Source organism: Ammodytes marinus, assembly GCF_949987685.1.
Source record: "Ammodytes marinus genome assembly, chromosome: 18".
Classification (NCBI taxonomy): domain Eukaryota; kingdom Metazoa; phylum Chordata; class Actinopteri; order Uranoscopiformes; family Ammodytidae; genus Ammodytes; species Ammodytes marinus.
Genome location: NC_137222.1, coordinates 25837388 through 25858775, shown reverse-complemented (window position 1 = coordinate 25858775; position 21388 = coordinate 25837388). Strand labels below are relative to the sequence as shown.

The 21388-nt window shown below is 40.9% G+C and overlaps 1 protein-coding gene across 1 annotated transcript in view; it reads right to left on the bottom strand.

Moving 5' to 3' along the window:
* Positions 1-21388, bottom strand: part of chd1 (chromodomain helicase DNA binding protein 1) — an 86869-nt gene that overhangs the window by 51844 nt on the left and 13637 nt on the right. The window contains exons 7-14 of the mRNA XM_080047175.1: positions 19961-20186; positions 17198-17298; positions 16928-17106; positions 15899-16023; positions 15405-15621; positions 14715-14804; positions 14390-14580; positions 12659-12847 (exon numbers count right to left, since the gene is read on the bottom strand). Of these exons, the coding sequence (XP_079903301.1) occupies positions 12659-12847; positions 14390-14580; positions 14715-14804; positions 15405-15621; positions 15899-16023; positions 16928-17106; positions 17198-17298; positions 19961-20186 (1318 nt within the window). The remainder of the gene's footprint in view (positions 1-12658; positions 12848-14389; positions 14581-14714; positions 14805-15404; positions 15622-15898; positions 16024-16927; positions 17107-17197; positions 17299-19960; positions 20187-21388) is intronic.

Sequence of the window (21388 nt, the reverse complement as noted above, 5' to 3'; positions counted from 1 at the left end):
ACAGTAGTAAAGTCGGAGTTCCTTACATTTTCCCCGTGGAGGCAACAGCTGTTTTTCCGTTCCAAATCAGCTGTCCTCTGCACCATCGTAACCCATACGGGAGCTTATCAATTCATCCAGGAACGTGCATCTTTTCGGCGATTTATAAATCCATACAAAGATCCAATATTGTTAGTCTTTTGTGTCCATATTATATCCATGATGCAAGCAAGTCACTGTTGATGATGGCTGAATAGCAGCGCTGAATGTACAAACAAACAGCTGAGCTAAGCTAACGTTAGCATTACGCCAAGCATAAGCATTACATTTCCTTCCGAAATCGCGCTAATGTTGTGGTAGCCTATAGAGTTATTAGGAACACAATCTATTCTTCCTCCATCTCTCTCTCCCTCCTGCGCTTGGTGCCGCTTTTAGTTTGCCTCACTCTTGTAACTTAGCCTACTACAGCTGATATCACCGGTTGCGCAAAGGGCAGCGGCCAACTAGGTCAAAGTTCAAATAATTCGATAATATATTTTAAATTAACGTCTAATTTGTATTTTACAATTGTTTTATAACTTGTGTATCCAAATATTACTTGCTGACAAAATATACTGCAGTTGGAGCTACCTTTGCAAAAATTTGTTTTGAAAAAAAAAACGTAAAAAAAAAAAAAATATCCCGAATACTGAATTGAGCTCCGAATACTAATTTAACAAACGAATACTCGGATATTCGAATAATTCGGGCCAGCCCTACTCCTTTGTTGCCTTTGCTGTATTTTTAGGGTCATTGACGTGCTGGAAGACCCATCCATGACCCATTTTTACAGACCTGGCAGAGAGAAAGAGGTTGTCACCTAGTATTTCATGGTACATGGCTCCATCCATATTTCCTTTGATGCAGTAAAGTCCACCTGTCCCCTTAGCAGAGAACCACCCCCAAAGCATAATGCTTCAACCTCCATGCTTGACTGTGTGGATGGTGTTCTTGGGGTCATAGTAAGAATTCCTCTTCCTCCAAGCATGGCGAGTCACTATGATACCAAATAACTTGATTTTGTTCTAATCTGACCACATCACCTTCTCCCAAGCATTCTCTGAGTCGTTCAGGTGCTCATTGGCAAACTTCAGACGGTTCTGTACATGTCCCTTCTTGAGCAGGGGGACCTTACGGGCACTACAGGATTTCAATCCATTACGGCATAGTGTGTAACCAATGGTTTTCTTGGTGACTGTGGTCCCAGCTGCTTTGGGATCATAAACAAGCTACTCCTCTGTAGATCTGGGCTGATCCCTCACCCACGAGGTGAGATCTTGCATGGAGCCCCAGACCGAGGGAGATTGAGGGTCATTTTGTGTTTCTTTCATTTTCGAATACCTATTTTCCGCACTATAAGCCGCACTGGACAGCCGCACTGGACAGCCGCACTGGACAGCCACAGGTGTTATAATGTTTAATTACCATATGTAAGAGTTTGTGCACAGAGGGGATTGTCGGGAAAGAGATGGCTGCTTGAGGAAGCTCCCATTTATTAACATTTCAACCAATAAGTTGCATATTTGCATAACGTATTCAAGTGTTACCATTTAGTGCAATAGTAGCTACTAGGGATGGGCACGAGTGTTTTTGCTACTCGTGTGATCGCTTGCATTCCTCGAGGATCAATCGATTCCTCTTTAAACTTTTTTCTATTTTTAGAACGCAACGCATCTGTCTACAGAACAACGGTTGACCGCAATAAAGCGCTCAATGCTTATGTCAAACAGTCACAGTTGCCATATGATATTAAGGATTTTTTTCCACAAGTTTAAAACACATTTTCCTCACTGAAAGTAATTAAATAGACGGGCCACAATTTAAACCGATCGAGTAGGTCTGCAATGGGGAGAAAAAAAGAGAGAAAAAAAAGCATGGGCTGTAGTTGTAACAAAAAAAAATAGCCTAAGTCACCATTTAAAATAAGAAGGGCAGCAGATAATATAAAATGATTGTCATACAATTTAAATACATATAAATAACTCACCCAAAGCAGATAGTTGTAGGCCTATATCCAACCGCGTAATGCTCACTCCATGTCCGTGAATAATTACCGCGACTAATTCCTCATTAACGGAACGTTACACCGGTCGGTTTTTGAATCTTATCCCCATATTCCCTATTGAAGGCTTCTTAACTGTTGTTGGCTCGGAGCGAATGTGCCTGAAGTAAGCCTTGCTTCTTCTTTTCTTTCCAAGCAGACAGCACCTTGCATGCTCACCTGGAGTCCACTCATTACTAACTGAGAGTAACAGGTGTCATCTCCCCTTTTTATAAACGTAACTTTATCATCTGCTTTGAAATAATTGGACAGTTATATTCCTGAAAATGTTCTGGAGAAGAAAGGAGAGACCGTGTTCAGCTCTGCGGTGCTGTGGAGAACACAGGCTGCGCTGGCACAGAGGTGGCAGTTATTTGCAGTTGATGTTTGACACAACGCTCAGTTTATTGCACTTGCATCAAAATATTTAATTTTGGTAAACTTTATTTTATCCGTTTTGTACACGTATATAACATTTTAAAATAGGGGCGGCCGCGGCCCGGTGGCCTAAAGGCTACAGACACACACAAAAAAAACGATTTTCCTCATCCACCAATCGAGTTCATTTGAAACGAGGAGTACTCGAGTACTCGATTACTAACGGCCATCCCTAGTAGCTACAGAACATATACTGTGCTGTGTAATAACAGGGTCGAAAAATGGGGGAAAAGTCGCGGCTTATAGTCCGAAAATTACGGTAATAAACAGTTGTCTCCTTCTCACCCAGCTTCTCTGAAATGGTCTTGTAGTCTATTCCGGCCTTGTGCAGGTCTACAATCTTGTCCCTGAGGTCCTTAAGGCCAGGACACACCAATCCGACTACCCGAAAATCGCGACTGCCGATCCAGGGAGCTCCAGTCTTCCCGTCGCGGCCGAAAAAGTGCAAAGAACACACCAAACCGACTGCTGACTTTCCGTACGCTCTGCGCTTGCGCGGGACGTAATGTCTCCATAACAGCAGGCGGCGCTAATCTGTATTGTGGCCCGAAAAAATACGGAAGCCGGAAATGATGGGACGGCTCTCTAGACCATACACAGATATAAATACGTATTTATATTTATGGACCATAACGAGCACAATTTTTAGCAGAGAGTGTCGATCATGGTGTCGAGCAGTCAACAAGGGTTGATGCATGCGAGTACTCGCTGAACGAAACAAACAAACACATTAAAACGATGGCTAACTGTTGTTAGCTGTTTGTGCTACCCGCCTCACTTCCGGACTTCACTGATTCGCTAGCCCTCCACAAATCAAATTGCTCCAACTGAAAGACTGTCCGCCGCCGATTGAACATGTTTGAACAAGAAGCCCGACGACATCTACTACGACCGATTTCACGGCACACACCAAACAGACCCCTCCCGACTCTACGACGGCGATTGTCGGGCCGGTGTGTCCTGGCCTTTAGACAGCTCTTTGGTCTTGCCCATGATGGAGATGTTGGAGTTTGATTTATTGACTCTGTGGACAGGTGTCTTTTATACAGGTAACAAGTTGAGACAGGTGTTTTATACAGGAAACTAGTTGAGATTAGGAGTACTTTTTTAAAGCACGAGGACTAATCCGTGGGAGCCAGAATTCGTTATGGTTGGTAGGGGATCAAATACTTATTTCACTCAATGAAATGCAAAATAATGTATATCTTTTTTTAATGTGATTTTCTGGATTTTCTTTTTGATATTCTGTCTATCACTGTTAAAATAAACCTGGCTTTAAAATGATAGACCGCTCATTTCTTTGTAAGTGGGCAAATTTACAAAATCGGTGAGGGATCAAATATTTATTTCCTCCACTGTGAATCTAAACATATAAACATTATGTCATACAACAACAAAAAGATGAATGTTGATTAAAATATTACTCATCCGTCTGATCCACCCATTCAATAAATTAAGTAAAATGCCCCCCCCCCCCATGTGATGGAGGATTGCACAGTGCACGTAGGGGGCGTGGCTGCTAGTGTACACTTGACAAGTGTACTTGAATAAAATCTGGTTGTTTGAGTCAAGATTATGCTAAAATATATTTACCCCAAATATATTTAAAATCACTGTTTAAGCCTCCGTAAACCTTTAAAGGTATCGTAGCATTGGCTCATAGCATCGGGCTTTAACCAGCGCTGCATTTTATTATTATTTTATTTTAAAAAGTTGCCTCGTCTTAATAGAATGTTGTTTGCCTAGAAGATCTTGGAATAAAGATGTAATTGAGTAAAAACTTCTTGTATACAGTCTATGGTAAAAACGCTGTATTTTGGATGTTCTGTTGGCATTTTTTAATATGTAAAAAGATAACGATTAATCGATAATTGATCGTTAATTTTCCCGATGATCGATCAATGAAATTTCTTAAAATGCCCATCCCTACTTTTTACTGTCTAGAACGTTTGCCAGGACTGAAACAACATAGTTAGAAGCAGTGGCGGCTCGCCAATAGAGGGTGATAGGGCGCCACCTTCCTTGACCCATATCAGCAAAAAACAAAAATATAATAATTAGGGCTGTCAAAATTAACGCATTAACGCAGGATGATTAATTTCTGGAATTAACGCATTCATTTTTTTAACGCAATTAACGCATGTGCAGAATGATCCACCCCATACATCCCACCCGCTCTGCACTACAGTCACTCTACCGTTGTGGCTGACCCAGGATCAGTAGCTGCGCGCAGCCAAACATAGCAGCACGTTAGCCCTTGCCGTGTTTTAAACTGCTAACGGCCACGTCTGTGTCGCGGGCAAAGATAGTATACAAAATCAACTGCCGCGGGTGGCAGTTGATGTCGAAGCAACAGGAGGAGAAACATTGTCCGCTCTGTTCAGAGCCCGCGAGGACACAAACGTCTGCAGTTTTCAGAGGTGTGTGTGATTAGACATCAACATAACGTCGGCTTCCTGGCACAAATGAACAGTCCCCTAGGATGTGGTCGCGCATACATACAAACAAACACAAACACACACACACACCGCGGACTGTAATCAACTGTATTCAAGAATGCACAACCTATAGATTCACCAAATAAATGCCATTATATAGCCTATATTTGCTTAAAAACATAGTGAGAGAGACCGATTGAATTATGGTGTGGTAGGTATATATTTTAGTTTGATTTAAATTTATTTTCAGTATTAAAACCATCATTTGGATTTTAAATTAATAAAAATACTAGGGATGGGCACGAGTAGTGTTTTCGCTACTCGAGTGATCGCTTGCATTCCTCGAGGATCAATCGATTCCTCGTTAAACTTTTTTCTATTTTTAGAACGCAGCGCACCTGTCTGCAGAATAACGGTGCAGCGCAATAATGCCAAGACCCAGCGCTTAATGCTTATTGTAAAACAGTCGCAGTTACCATATGATTGTAAGGATTTATTTTCCACAAGTTTAAAACACATTTTCCTAACTGAAAGTAATTAAATAGGCGGGCCACCATTTAAACCGATCGAGTCTGAGGTGGGGAGAAAAAAAGAGAAAAAAAAGCATGGGCTGTAGTTGGCTAACAATCAAAAAAGACACCATTTAAAATAAGAAGGGCAGCAAATACAATAAAATGATTGTCCTACAATTTAAATACATAGATAAATAACTCACCAAAGCAGTAGAACTATTAGTTGTATATCCAACCACGTAATGCTCACTCCGTGTCCGTGACTATAATTAGCCTACCGCGACTAATTCCTCGTTAACGGAACGTTACACCGGTCGGCTTTTGAATCTCAATCCCATATTCCATAATAAAGGCTTCTTAACTGTCGTTGGCTCGGAGCGAATGTGCCCGAAGTCAGCCTGGCTTCTTTACGTGACTTTCCAAGTTTTCCAGCACCGCATTCAGTGCCGCGGTGCTGTGGAGACCACACACTGGCTGCGCTGCATGGAGGTGGCAGTCAGTTATTTGCGGTTGCTGTTTGACACAACGCTCAGTTTATTTAACTTGGATCAAAATATTTAATTTTGTTAAACTATATTTTATCCGTTTTGTGTCGTTTTTTTACACGTGTAAAACATTTTAAAATAGGGCCAGCCTACAGGCTACAGACACTTAAAACAAATTAAATAAAAAAAAAATCGATTTTCCTCATCCACCAATCGAGTTCATTTGAAACAAGGAGTACTCGAGTACTCACGCCCATCCCTAAAAAATACTAATTTTAAATGTACATATCCACCTTCTGTAATTTATCTTTCTGTTCATAAAACTATATACAGAGAAAATTTGAATTTTTCGGGCATATTTCGAATTGTAAAATTAATCGTGATTAATCCACAGAATCCTGTGATTAATCTGATTAAGAAATTAAATTATTATTATATATATATTTTTATATATTTATAATCATAATTTATGATTTCAATACAGTTTTTAACGGCATTTAAGTTTGAATTTCATTGTACAATCAGCGTCTGTGCTCTGTACCGTCACTCTGGGGTGATTTCAGGCTGGCTGAAAATCACCCCGAGTGCTCTCATAGACTTGAATGGAAAAGCTTTTTTTTCAAACTGCAGGCCTCGCAATGCAATCTCTATGGGTTCCGGGAGTGCTTGCCCCAACGTGTTGTTGTCATACCTACAGTAAACAATGAACCAATTACAGTGACTGATACAGTCACATGTCCGGTTTGCTGCCCAAAGCGGTCATATTCAAGACCAACACAGATAACTTTATATCAACTCAGGCTAGGCTGGCAAGCTACTTGATCGTGTCATTAAGGGACTAGGTCCTTCCCAGACAAAATTTAACCATCAAGCAAGTATCTACCAAGATGGATTGGGGGATCGTATAACCGCGGATTTTCACGGGGCTCGTTTGAACGGATAACGAGGCTAGCAGGATGCTAAGGAGCTAACGCTCTGTTCTGCTGCCGCTGCATGATGACTATGGACTGTATAATGGCTTTTTATCCATCCTGATGGCAGCACAGACACCGCATGGACAACTTCGGATGTCACCACTATGCATCATCTCTCCGAAAAGGTAAAACAAACATTAAACATCAATCTGCATATGGACTAGCCAGCGCCGTTCAACAGCTGATCCATAGACTGTTTACTTTGACAGCTGCTATCACCGTCCGTCATAAACCCGCTTATAGGTAACGGTGCTTTGGACACTAGTAACCCAAACCAATGTGGTGATTAGCACTGTTAATGTTGCACATATGCTATGCCAGCATCCATTTTTGTTTAAATCAGAACAAAACTGCTGCGCCTAAAATAAAATGTTATCAGATTAAGTCAATCTGATTATTGTGATTAATTGTAGAGCAGGTCTCGTAACTTTTAAAGGAAGCCTATCTGAGGAGCACACTCGTAGATGACAATGTATCTGTGATGGTCACAGCCGGATAATTCAATCATTTTAGAGCTAAAATAATATTATTCAAGAAAATAACTAACTTAATGTCCAAAGATACTGTAGAGCAGGGGTCACCAACACAGTGCTCGCGGGCACCAGTGCGCCCGCAAGGACCATTTGAGGCGCCCGCAGGCCTGTTCTAAAAATAGCACAACTCTCCAGTGAGCTGCGTCTAAAAAAAAATTTAATTCATTTTAAAATATTTTTTTTTAAATCACACTTGCATTTATATGTATATAAAAATGACAAGATCTTTAAAATAAAATAATAAAAAATATTTGTACAATACATAACCCTATTCTAGTTCAAAGATGAGTGCGCATGACAAAAGAAGCTTCAGTGTTCGCGGGGCTGAGCGTAAGCTAGCGGGAACAGCGATGATGGGGAGCTGAATCCATGAGCTGAATGCACATTACCCCAAAAACATGGCAGAAAAAAGGAAGAGAACCTATAATTTTCACAGCGAATGGGAGGAAGAATTCTTTTTTACAAGTGTGAAAGAAAACTGCGTTTGTCTCATTTGCGGCGCGACTGTGGCGACGGCAAAGCGGCACAATGTGGAGAGACACTTTGCTACACACAACAGCTACCATGCTAACTACCCCGCGGGAAGCGCGCTACGGGCAGAAAAAGCCTGTGAGCTAAAGGCAGCTTTGGGAAAGCAGCAGTCTTTTTTCACGAAGCCGGCAAAGAACTCCATAAAAGCAACCGAAGCCTCGTTTAGAGCTGCACATTTTCTGATAAAGAAGAAGAAGGCCTTTTCAGACGGAGAAGTGTTCAACGAAGCAATGATGATTATTGCCAACACTGTACTTAAGACGAGAAAAATGGAGCCAATCTAATCTCCACTCTCTCCGATGTCCAACTGGGGGCATCGACGATGACTAGACGGGTGTCAGCTATGTCCACTAACCTGGCAGAGCAGCTGGACCGGGATCTGGCGCGGTGCAGGTGGTTTAGCATCCAGTGCGACGAGTCCGTGGACAACAGCAGTACAGCATCATTCACCAGCAGGCGTTATGTGCAAAAGTGATCGGCTTTGAGCACGTGATGACTCCCGTTGTGAAAATCATCAACAGCATCCGCTTCAAAGCGAAACAGCACAGGATCTTCAAGGTGCTATTGGAGGAGATGTCAGCAGAATATGGCGACCTGCTGCTACACACAGAAATCCGATGGCTGAGTAGAGGACGAGTTTTGCTTCGTTTTTTGTCACTTTTGGGTGAAATCAAGGAGTTCATGCAGTCCAAAGGGGAAGATGTCTCGCTGCTAGAGGACACAGAGTGGACACTTGACCTCGCATTTCTAACGGACATTACTGGGAAACTAAACCACTTGAACTGCGAGCTGCAAGGCAAAGGTAAGACTGTTGTTGACATGATAAGTGCTTTAAATGCATTTAAAGCCAAGATGAACATTTTCTCTGTGCATTTACAGAGAAAAAAAATGCTGCACTTTCCCTCTGTGCAGTCGGTGCTGAAAGACAATGCTTCTGCATCTGAGGCATTGGACAAAAATGCAGAAAAGTACTGTCAAGTCATAAACAGACTTGGACAAGAGTTTGAGGATAGGTTTTGTGACCTTGATCAGCTTGAGCCATGTGTCTCATTCATCTCCAATCCTTTCATGAACAAGGACATAACTGACATTGCTGAGCAACTAAGTGCAACGTTCAACTTGGATGCTGGACAGGTGGAGATTGAAATTGTAACATTGCAAAATGACCTGCACCTCAAAGCCCACCAAGCTGCACCAAACTTTTGGAGCCTTGTTGACACAGAAAAGTACAGTGGTGTAAGCACAGCAGCTATGAAGGTTGCCAGTCTGTTTGGTTCAACCTATCTCTGTGAATCAGCATTTTCTGACATGAACTTCATCAAGAACAAACACAGAACCCGCCTCACTGATGCACATCTGCAAGACTCACTCAGAGTTGCAGTGTCAAGTTACACACCAGACTACAACACACTGGTGAACAGCATGCAATGCCAGTCTTCCCACTAACAAAGTGCCAGTTGCAAAGCTGAATCAAAAATAGGACACATTGTGTTCAATGTAATAGTGTTCATGAAATGTAACAGATATAATTTTGTAAAAATGCAGCACACTTGGTCATTAGTTCAAAATGTGATAAGATTTATTTGAAAATATGTAAGTTGATTTTTCTTAAACATTACATAATTGATTGATTTTTCTTAAACATTACATAATTGATTACTTTTTCATACAAGGTGCAATACATAGTTAATGATTTATTAAAAGAGTTTGTCACTGACTAGTGAAAATTTGAGATTTTTCCTATGAAATGTTGTGAATTTAAAATAGGAAAAATTGTGTTCCATTCAAAAGAGTATTCATGAAATGTAAAAGAGTATTTTGTAAAAATGCAGCAGACTTGCTCATTAGTCAAAATGTGATTAGATTTATTTGAAAATATGTAAGTTGATTTTTCTTAAACATTACATAATTGATTACTTTTTCAAACAAGGTGCAATACATAGTTAATGATTTGTTAAAAGGGTTTGTCACTGGTGAAGATTTGAGATTTTTTCCTATGAAATGTTGTGAATTTAAAATTGGAACAATTGTGTTCCATTCAAAAGAGTATTCATGAAATGTAACAGATATCATTTTGTAAAAATGCAGCAGACTTGGTCATTAGTCAAAATGTGATTAGATTTATTTGAAAATATGTAAATTGATTTTTCTTAAACATTACATAATTGATTTATTTTTCAAACAAGGTGCTACATAGTTAAGATTTGTCAAAAGGGTTTGTCACTGGCAAGATTTTTCCTATGAAATGTTATAGTGATCCTCTGAAAAATGTAAACAATTGCTGAGATTAATAGAAATAAAGTGTTGAATATTGATATAATAATCTGTTTCCCACCTTTTTTAAGTCATTGTTGATAATTATTGTGAGAAATCATTAACATGATCAGTGTCTTCACATAGATCAGGGGTTGACACTAAGGTTTCAAAAGCACTTGCCCTATGGGCAGATAATGTTTTACTTGCCCGAATGTCGTGTTCACTTGCCCAAAAAAACTGTTAAACAATGATATATATAGGCTAATTAAATTATACATTTTAGCGAACCGTATCTCTTAAATGCAAACACAGCTTACTAGTCTCATCCTGACCACATACAACCAACAACAATTCATATAAGCCTAGATATCATGACATCACACTACACCAAGCGCTTGGTCCTGCTGCAGCATCGACTTTTTGCCAGGCACCTGGCCTGGTTTTGGGGGGCTCAGAAAACTCAGTCTAGCTCAGAGTCAAGCTGAAGGTAAGCTTCCACACAAAAGTGTTCAGAAAATGTAACTTATTTTACTTATTTAAAACGGTCACATTGTGCGAAAAAGTGATAGTCTGCCATAAAATGATTAAAGTCCACCATGTTAAAGCTATTGCCCATAGGGAAGGGGGATCATTAATTTCTATTCATATTGATACCATTATAAAGACTCCACAATCCAAATCTTTATTGATACTTTTCTATTATTTTGTAAAAAGAGAACTGGTATTATTGCTTTAATTGCTTATAAGATTAGAGGAGCTAAGGATAGGACTTTAAACAGGTTATAATTCCATATTTAGGCCTACTAATAATGTTATATTGCTGGGGAAACAAGTTTTTCACCCAAACTGTATTATTCAAGCTTCTCACGAAAAACTTAAATTTCTTTTTTTCTTGATGTTACATTTGAACACATCATGATGTCATTTTATTGACCTGTGCCTAATCATTTTACTGAGCCGATCTGAACACATCACATTTGAACCGTTTGCGATTTTTTTTTAAGGCCAACTAGTTCTTATCCTGCAGATTTTAATATGGATTTAAAAACTATCAAATGTTTTAACTGCGGGACTTTCTACACAGTTTCTCGTTTGCGTTTGTTGATCACTGCTGCTTTGAATGAATGATGAGACGTGCCGAGCCCGTCTGCAGCATGGTCTGCAGCGGCAGCGACTCAGCGGACGGATTTATTTTTATTTTTTTTGGAGACAGAGTTGAAGCGGGTTGAAGGAGTTTCTTCAAGACAGTCGAAGGTACAACACTTTTACAGTCTATGATGCAGACCAGTGATGGAATAATTCGCCAAAGTAGGCCTAATTAGTAGAAGATGACCCGACTCTACTCGATATTTAAAAGTACATCATGTGACCTACTGGACTCCATAGCGGTATCGATAAGCTCAAACGTTATTGATTTCTGGGGTTTGAATATAGCGGAACCAGGTCCGTAGCCTAATAGAGCCGGCTTTCGGAACATAGACAGCGAAACTGCGCGCACACAGGCTGTAGTGTGTGTGTGTGTGTGTGTGAGAGAGAGAGAGAAAGAAAGAGAGAGAGAGAGAGAGAGATAGAGAGAGAGCGAGCAAGAGAGCGTGATGCTGCTGGCTGCCGCGCGCAGCTGCTCAATAGTAAATAGGCATAGCTATAGCCGATCTATTTAGTGTGCGTTAACGGGAAAAAAATGTTTTGCGGACTCTAAAACACATGAATAAATAGCTTAGACTACTGACAACTCATCTAAAATCCACTTGCCCGGTCGGGCAACCAAAAAGCAATATCGACTTGCCCGAACATTATTTTCACTTGCCCCGGGCAAGCGGGCAAGCGTTAGTGTCAACCACTGTAGATGAATATCATTAATCATTAATAACAATATATAACTAAAGGCAAACTGAGCAAATTTGTTATTTCAGAAGAGTGTATCAAACTGGGTGCCCTTCGTATGACTCAGTACCCATGAAGTAGCCCTCAGGTTCAAAAAGGTTGGTGACCCCTGCTGTAGAGTATGAACAATGCTTGTCTGATGTTGCCATATAGTGGTTATGACTGATGAACAGGAAAAACAAACTGTTTAATGCAATATGACACTGTCATATTAGCTATCTGATTTAGGTTAATTTACCCATTGAATGGGTCATTTTAGCCATCATGGCAACAATTGCCCCCCCCCCCCGAGATTATTGTCAGGAGCCGCCACTGGTTAGAAGGATTTAGTGCATTTGGGTTGCCAGGGCCTATAAGGGCCAACCTTAAATTGAGTAAATTCACGTTTATTTTCAAAATTCCCATTGAAAGTTTTCCGATTTTGCAAATTCTCGGAATTTTGCAACCCTAACTAGGATACACTTTATATTCCTTCACGGTTTACTTAAAGGTGTAAGATCAAATATCTACACATTTTCTTCAGTTTAAAAATAGTTTTGAGTTTTTACTTGTAATACTGCTTCTGGATAGCACTCATCTCCACCCGGAGGATCTGCTCCACTTTGGCAGGAAGAGATTTCTCCACGTCTTTCTTGACTCTGCGCAGTAGAAAAGGTTCCAGCTCTTTGTGCAGACTAGCGTAGCCAGAGTCTCTGCCTTTACCATGGGCTTCTTCAAACAACTCCCAAGAGTGAAACCTTAAGAAACAAGCAACAAGGGGCAGAAACCAGTTAAGACTCAGAGATGTATCAGTATCATATAGCATTTCATGACATATTGTTATATCACTTTTAGTTAAATTTTGTGTGAAATGGGCTCTGACGAGGGGACTACAGATATGAAAATGAGCTTAGGGCGCACTCACACTAGGCAAATTGGTCTGTTCCGTGATCCAGCATGATTGCCCCCCCCCCTCCCACTCCCCTGCTGGCCTGTGCTCACAATGCTCGTGGCCTGGGCACGATTGCACCTTGCCTACGTCACCGTGCGCGTTTAGGATTTTGAGCGTAGTGTACTTGTAGGCTATACGACTGTTTGTGAATATTTTCATCCGGCCACATTTGCATCAAATATTCCACTTCCACATTAGAGCAACGAGAATCCTTAAGCTATTGTTTTTTTTTTTAAATGTAGCCTTGACGTAATAGGTCGCGGTGGACAGTCTCATATTTGTGCAGCACGCTGTTTATTATTAATATAACGGCCCGTCATCAGACCATAAGTACCGGATGGTTTTATACACATCGATCGCTCCATCAAGTAATCCAAGTCAGAACTTTTTGTATGGGCAGAGATCGTTTTTTTAAGTGTCTTTATAAAGTTTCTTGTTAAACCTTAGTGTAGGCTACTGTTTCCTTATCACCGGGCCGCGGAGTCCCGCTGTGTGTTGTTTTGGGTTTGTCTCCACCGCCATGCGTAAAGGCAGTATTATGACAGCTGACGGGAGGAAAAAGAAAAAAAAAATCATCCGACGAACGTGAGTAAACACGAAAACCTTTTTGCTTTGCTTTCTGCGCTCACCTATTTAGCTCTCTCCCTCTTTTACTAGCCCACACCTAGGCCTACACACACGTTAATTCTCACACATTTTACAAGTCCAAGTGGTGGGCAATTCTGGTGCCGACTACTAAAGCAGCGGACGTTAACGGACTATGCATCCTTAATAAATTCACGTCAGGAACGCCGCCTGTGCGCTTGCTTGTGCGCGTGTCATCTCATTAGCATCTGTGCTTTGGCCATGGCACACCTCTCCCAAGTGTGCCGTGGCCAAGGGGTTGATCCGTACTGGAATACGGATGGCGTGGTCACACTAGCCAAACGTTCTAGACTTTAGTATGCAAATGAGCTCGGGCACGGGGCCGCGGTAATTAATTTAATTTAAATTATCCTGTATTTCACAATAGAAAAACCAGAGATTAGGGAAAGGCAGAAAAAGGAGGGGGCATATTCATATTGTGCAACCCGAAAAATACAAATGTCCGAGGATGAGGGAGAAAAGTACATTTAAACAACGACAAAAATGTCTGAAAACTGAAGGGATAAAGAGATCCACGAGCGCCGCCCGCTCCCAAATAACCCAGAGCATTTCTATAATATGTGAACGTGTCCTACAAGTGAGAACAGGAAAATCTGCACAGGCTCCAGGTCACACCGTTTGGATATTTTCAAGAGTTTATGTGTGAAAGGGTCTATACTCTTGGAACATCTCTAAATCACTAACAACATTTTATACGCCTTACTTGTCGGGCATAATGAAGTGCAGAAGGGACCAGAGCTCTTTCAGGGAGTTCTGCAGTGGCGTTCCTGTGATCAGAAGTCTGTGGTTGGACTTAAAGTCCATCATGGTCTTGTAGAGGAGAGAGTCATCATTCTTCAATCGGTGCGCCTCATCCACACCAATGAAGGACCAGTTAACATTTCCCAGAAATGACTGAAGACACATTTGGAACAGATTTTACATACACTTACATCATACTGCACAGCTTTGGATCTGACCTCTTACATTTGATATGCAAGTGTCAACTACACAACTGTGACCCATGATAACGTGAAGTAGCTACTGACCTTGTCTTTAAGAAGAATCTCATATGTTGTGAGGATGATGTTGAACTTAAGTCTCTTGTTTTGGACATGCATCCACTCATGTGTCCTGATCTAAACCAAAACACAGTAAATAGGAAACGTTAAAAACGACTAGGAGTAGTGAAATCGATTCAAACGACCTGTGACCACAAGAATCAGACCGAATCGTGGGATTCCAAAAGATTCAAAGCACTAGTTAAGACATAGCCTGGCACTGCCTGTCTACATACTTCCGCTCAATTTTCATTTCCCTTCAGTAGTCAGTCTGGGTGTGTGGTATATTAGTGGGTTTTCTCCAACCAGATTTTTGCCAGTCCAATCAGCGAACAGAAGGACTGGCTCAGAAGCTGGCGCATGACATACGTCACGACCAAACAGTATGCGATTGGTTGGCAGATCCAGAGTGGCACTGGGCAGATCCAATAGTTTTAAACTTCAACAGATACCCGTCTTCAAGTGAGTTTACGTTTGTCAATTGAGCGACTCCAGACCTTCTGTACAAATGACATGAAGTACGATGGTCTGGTAGGACCAGGCTAGTTAAGACAGCGATTAAACTGAAGAATTTGCTGCTTACATCTTAACCTTTACAGCAAGATGGAATATGAAATTGCATCAATGAGTTGTGTGTGTTCGTGTGTGTTCGTGTGTGTCTGTGTGTTACCCCTTTACCATATTCCTGCTGCTGATGTCTCCCAGATAGACCACAACATTCATCTGAGGGGCCCACAGCAGGATTTCTCTCTGCCAAGAGGTGAGTGTAGACAGAGGCACAACCACCAGAAAGGGTCCATAGAGTTGGTGATCGTTAAACATGTAGTTAAGGAAGCTGATGGTCTGAATGGTCTTCCCTAAGCCCATCTCATCAGCAAGGATGCAACTGTTGCCTCTATAAGAGAAGGCAGAGAAGAAGAGAGCAAAGGCAGAAGTTCAGATTGTGGACCGCCAACAAACAGCTGAGTAACAAGAAGCTTTGATCGATAGATAGCATATGATCAGGGGATATTAGGATATTATTTATCTAGAGATATTTATATATAAAGCACCACTATAGTTTTGTGGACATCCAGAAACTCTGATAACTATGGTATTCAGCCACCCAAATAATAACAGAACGGACTTTTAGACAATACAAATTGAGAATTTACAGACAGCTAGAGTCATACTTGCACCAGGAGTGGGCCATCCAGTTCAAGCTGTCTAACTGGTAATCTCGGAGCTCCAGTCCTTCTCCTCCTATGTAAGATGGCTGCTTCTTCATTGGCACAAACCTGGGTCTTTGTTTCAGCACCTACAGCAAAGGAAAGCAGCTGGTGAGGTCAGTGTTCACAGTTCAAGTGTTAACCCATTGATGCCGGCTGCTGCGCTTGTTGATTTTTTTAAGATCACGTGACCACCCAAATGTGTGGTTGGCCGAAAATCACGTCAATCAAAAAATAAATAAAAAATTATAATAATAAAAATAAGTGTTGGCGAATTTTTTTTACAGAACAGTTAGTGGCGTTCGGAGAGCAGAATCTAGGTCTACTATAGGCTACTGACGAAAATCACAACACATTGCATCTATTTATTAACTATATTTATGAATTTAGGCTATGTTTTGCTGCTCCAACTCAAATTCAGCCCAGCCAGGCGATAGTTAAGTTTCAGTTTCGTTTTCATCTGCGGACCAGCTGATCGGCTCCCTACAGCAGGAGTCAGTCTGCGTTCCAGTTGTACTGGGAAGTCGGATTTATGGTGCCAGTGATAACTGGACTAAATTATAAAATAAAGCTATCTCTTCCTTCCTCTATCTGTCTATCTTTATCTCTCCACTGCACACTCAGTCACTACTATCCATGCTTAAAGGAAGCAGGATTATAACCTCATGTAGCACATTATTTTTAAATATTTTATATTATTTTTTTTTTTCTCCCCCATCTAATTGGCGATTTCTAGAAAAATGTGTTGGTTTGTAAGCGCTAAGGGAGCATGTTTAAATAAAACCTGTGAACCTTAACTTTTAGAAGTATTTTAGTTCATGTTTCTATGTGCTACACAGGCTTAGATATTAAGGTTTTGGTAAACGTTGTCAATTCGTTTCTTCAGAAAACCCTCAGGCATTAAGGACATGCATCCTAGATTGCCATAGTCATCAATGGGTTAACACATTACCAACATGGTGACTTCCAGCAGAGATTTGGCAGTGAGTTTACCTTGCAATCTCTGAATGGGATGTTCTTTGACTGGTTCCTGCTCATGTAGTCATCGATGAACCTTTGAAACTTTTTAGAAAGCAGAGCACCATCTTCCCAGCTACACTCCGAGTATGGTAAACCCTGCCACTTGCACAGGTAGTCTGGGTAGCCAGCTGCCGATTTCTGGTTTGAATGCCCTGCTCAGAAGAAAATCAGAGACCTATTTACTCACACAAATCCAATGGTATCCGTTTCATTCAAACAAAATATACACTGTAGAAAGTGTACCTATGATTCGCTCAACAAGCTGGTACTGAGAGTGCAGGTCGTCCATCAATTCCTCCTGACAGTTGAGATACTCAATATCTTCTGGTGACGCTGATTTTAACCTGGGGAGAAAAAAACATCTTGACAAGGTAAACAATCGGCTGTATTCTGTTCCCATTCAGGAGATTCTACAGGAACAAATGTGATGGTGGCCAATAGGGATGTAACGATATGAAATTTTGAGTACGATACGATATTGCGATTGATATCACGATACGATATTAAGCGCGTAATTCATTTCTACCCCCTCAAATTAAATATTGTACCGCTGATTTAAATAAAACATAAACGAATAATTCAAATTTTTATATCTTATTATGAAGAGATTTCTGAGAGATTTAAACAACTTATCACCAAAACAAAGACACTGCTTCTCTACTACTTTTTTAAAGAAGCATTACACCTATAATTTTAAAATTAAATAGGAATTTTAAATCTAAACTTTAGGCACTTGTCTGTAACTGTAAAAGTATGCATAAAATAAAATAATTTAACAATAGTGTGATCATTTTCCCATGTCTTATTTGCTTATCAACTCTATTTTATTCAACACTATTTTTGCAAGCCATGCTTTTACCTTAATAGGCCTACATTATGACAGGCACAATGAAATCAGTAAAATATTAAATTATGATTTTTATTTGTTATTAATTAAAACTGCAGTCTCAAAATCAATGTTTTTGCAGTGCACTCCTCTCCCTCCCTCACACTTTCGCAACGTCACCTATGCTTGACAGTAGTGTCACCTAAGTTTGACCTAGTAGGGATTCCATAGTATTGCGCAACATGCCGGTGTTACGCCGAAAGCTGTGACCTGCCAGAATGTGTGATATTCTGGCAGGTCACAGCTTTCGGCGCAACACCGGTATAGCTCGTATAGCTGAGTTCCTATGCAAGTTCACGTGAAGTTGTGATGAACATATAAAGGATCTTTGGACTTATTTCCTTCATCTGCCTTTCACCAAAGTTCGCCGACTTTACCTGGGATTTAACGCGCGGTCGCGGTGGATGTTTTTTTTTTTTTTTTGTATCTCATTTCCTCACTATCACCTGGATTCATAATGATATAACTCACCCGCGAGCAACTTTCTCTTCAGTCTGGTAAGCTACTATGCCGATCTTTTTCTCTATCTCTCCCTTTTCTCTTTCTCTCTCTTCTTCTTTGCTGCTGCGTGACTCAATGTGGTGAAGCTGCACGCGTTGCTCTGCGTAGTGTAAACAACAGCCCACGTGAGACGTGACTGTTCAGTTTAAAGTTAGAAGTCATGTTTCAGTGATAAGATGTTATGTCAATGTGTTATTGTTTGGTTTCCAATGTTGGTGTGACCCATACAGTGTTAGATTGAGTGCTACGTTTATGACAACGTTGCTTACCAGACTCTCCACAATGACGGAGCGCATTTACCATGCACGCTCGCCTCAATACCGTGACACAGTATAACAAGAAAAAACGTACGGTTGACATTCGTGGCCTTTTCATATCGCGAACGACCGTTTTGCGGTATATTGTTACATCCCTAGTGGCCAAACAATGTCCTCAGTCAAATGGGGAAGAGGTTAGCTTAACCCATTGATGCCTGATGCCATGGACAGAGAGGAGATACATGTTGCATTGCGCAGCATCAAGCATCAATGGGTTAAGGCTTTCTACTGATTACAAAGACATTTCATGGAGTCTTGTAGCATGACAATTATGTCAATGGCCCTAACTGCCAGTAGTAGGGCTGGGCGATATGGACCAAATCTTATATCACGATATGGATATATATCACGGTACAGTATTTTTCCTTTAAATTCAATGGATTACAATAACCGTAATGAACTTTAATCACATTAGATTATTTTCATCTTTTGCTTGGAACTTAAATTTCCATACAAAAGAAAAACTGGTGCAAAATACCACACCAGTCTGGCTTTAGTCAGTCAGTGCAAAATTTAAATGACAGCATCAACCAAATAGCCTACATTGAGCCTATATCAAAATAATGAAAGACTCGAATTTTCCTGCAGTATTTGCTCATCTTCATTTAAAAAAGCTGTCAAAATTAACTAGTGAGCAAATGTCTGGTAATACTTTAACTCCAGCTTCAACACAAATAATATTTTCAAGTTTGACATGTTTTAAAGTTACATAAAACCAGCCTTGCTGTAGATGCTAAAGATGTAATTGTTAGCCAGCTAGCTCACGAGAGCTAACCCATGTAACCCCTTAAAACAAGCCAACTCTGCGTCACGGCAACAGCAGCAAGTTTCCTTTGCCCGGTGACATTTTTGACCGTTAATACCAGCTGCTCTGCCACCGTGACACGTAGTTGGTTTGTTAACTGTAGTGACGGCGCACCGGAGCTACACAGCTAGAGAGCTAGAGCAACAGATGAGGCTTCTTCTGTTGAGGCTAGAGAAGCTGTATTAGAGCCCAGAACTCTGCTGCAGAGCCCCCGTGTGGCGCGGCAGTTATGTAACTGTAGGGACTCGGAGGGATAGCTGCCTCCCGCTTATCTATGCTCCCGCCACATGAACTTTTTTTCTCCGCGGTATAAACGGTATGGCCAAATCTCTCCCGGTAGACACTTTCATATCGTCCACGATATGATACCGTCATATCGCCCAGCCCTAGCCAGTAGTATGTACGACAGGCTCCAATGGATAAAACATTGTTTTAGTATCTTTGGTCAGTAAAAGACCGGGCTGAGAAGCTCTTGGTCTTTTCAAACAAGGCCTCACCATTTCTTCCTCTCCTGGTCCTTCTTCTTGAAATTGTCCAGTTTCTTCATGCCCTTTACGTTCTGCAACTTGAGTGTCTCCTCTGTCTCCCAAGTGTTGTGTATGTGGGCCCAGTTCTTCCACTTGATCAAGAACTGGATGTCACCAGCTTCTTTGTTGGAATTGAAGTTGGCGTTGGGGTCCCCGTCTGCTTCTACAGCATATACAGTGGTTGTACTTCCTGTTGCTATTAGGAAAAAAAGTAGGAATACAGTGTAACTTATTCATGTATTTATCATTAGAACCAGGATAGAAGAGCTTTGTCTCGAACAATACAGTGCGTTCCAAATTATTATGCAAATGATATTTTTCTCAGATTTTCCTAAATAGTCGATGCAAATGACAGTCAGTATAATTTTCAAGTCATCAACCGTTATTTTATTGAACAAACCTCCAAATGATAACGGTATTTTTTTCAAAAATAAACTCAAAATGCACCGTTCCAAATTATTATGCACAACAGAGTTTTAAAACATTTTATAGATTGTAAAGAAATAAAAATGGTAATTTGTTGAATTTGCAGGATGTGAAGGTCAGATTTAGTGAAATCAAAAGCTAATTCAATCAAAAACATCTTAACAGGCCAAGTTACATGTTAACATAGGACCCCTTCTTTGATATCACCTTCACAATTCTTGCATCCATTGAACTTGTGAGTTTTTGGAGTTTCTGCTTGAATATCTTTCCAGGATGCCAGAATAGCCTCCCATAGCTGCTGTTTTGACGTGAACTGCCTCCCAACCTCATAGATGTTTTGCTTGAGGATGCTCCAAAGGTTCTCAATAGGGTTGAGGACAGGGGAAGATGGGGCCACACCATGAGGTTCTGTCCTTTTATGCCCATAGCAGCCAATGACACAGAGGTATTCTTTGCAGCATGAGATGGTGCAATGTCATTCATGAAGATGATTTTACTACGGAAGGCACTGTCCTTCTTTTTGTACCACGGAAGAAAGTGGTCAGTGAGAAACTAAACATACTTTGCCGAGGTCATTTTCACACCGTCAGGGACTCTAAAGGGGCCTACCAGCTCTCTCCCAACATGACTCCGCCACCTCCTTGCTGCCGTTGCAGCCTTGTTGGGACATGGTGGCCATTCACCAACCATCCACTACTCCATCCATCTGGACCATTCAGGGTTGCACGGCACTCATCAGTAAACAAGACTGTTTGAAAATGAGTATTCATGTATTTCTGAGCCCAGTGCAACCGTTTCTGCTTGTGAGCATTGTTTAGGGGTGGCCGAATAATAGGTTTATGCAGAACTGCAAACCTCTGGAGGATCCTACACCTTGAGGTTAGGATGCTCTGTAACGGCATTTTAGCAGCTGCTCTCCTAATCTGATAAATTTGTCTGCCAGAAACCTTCCTCATTATGCCTTTATATGCA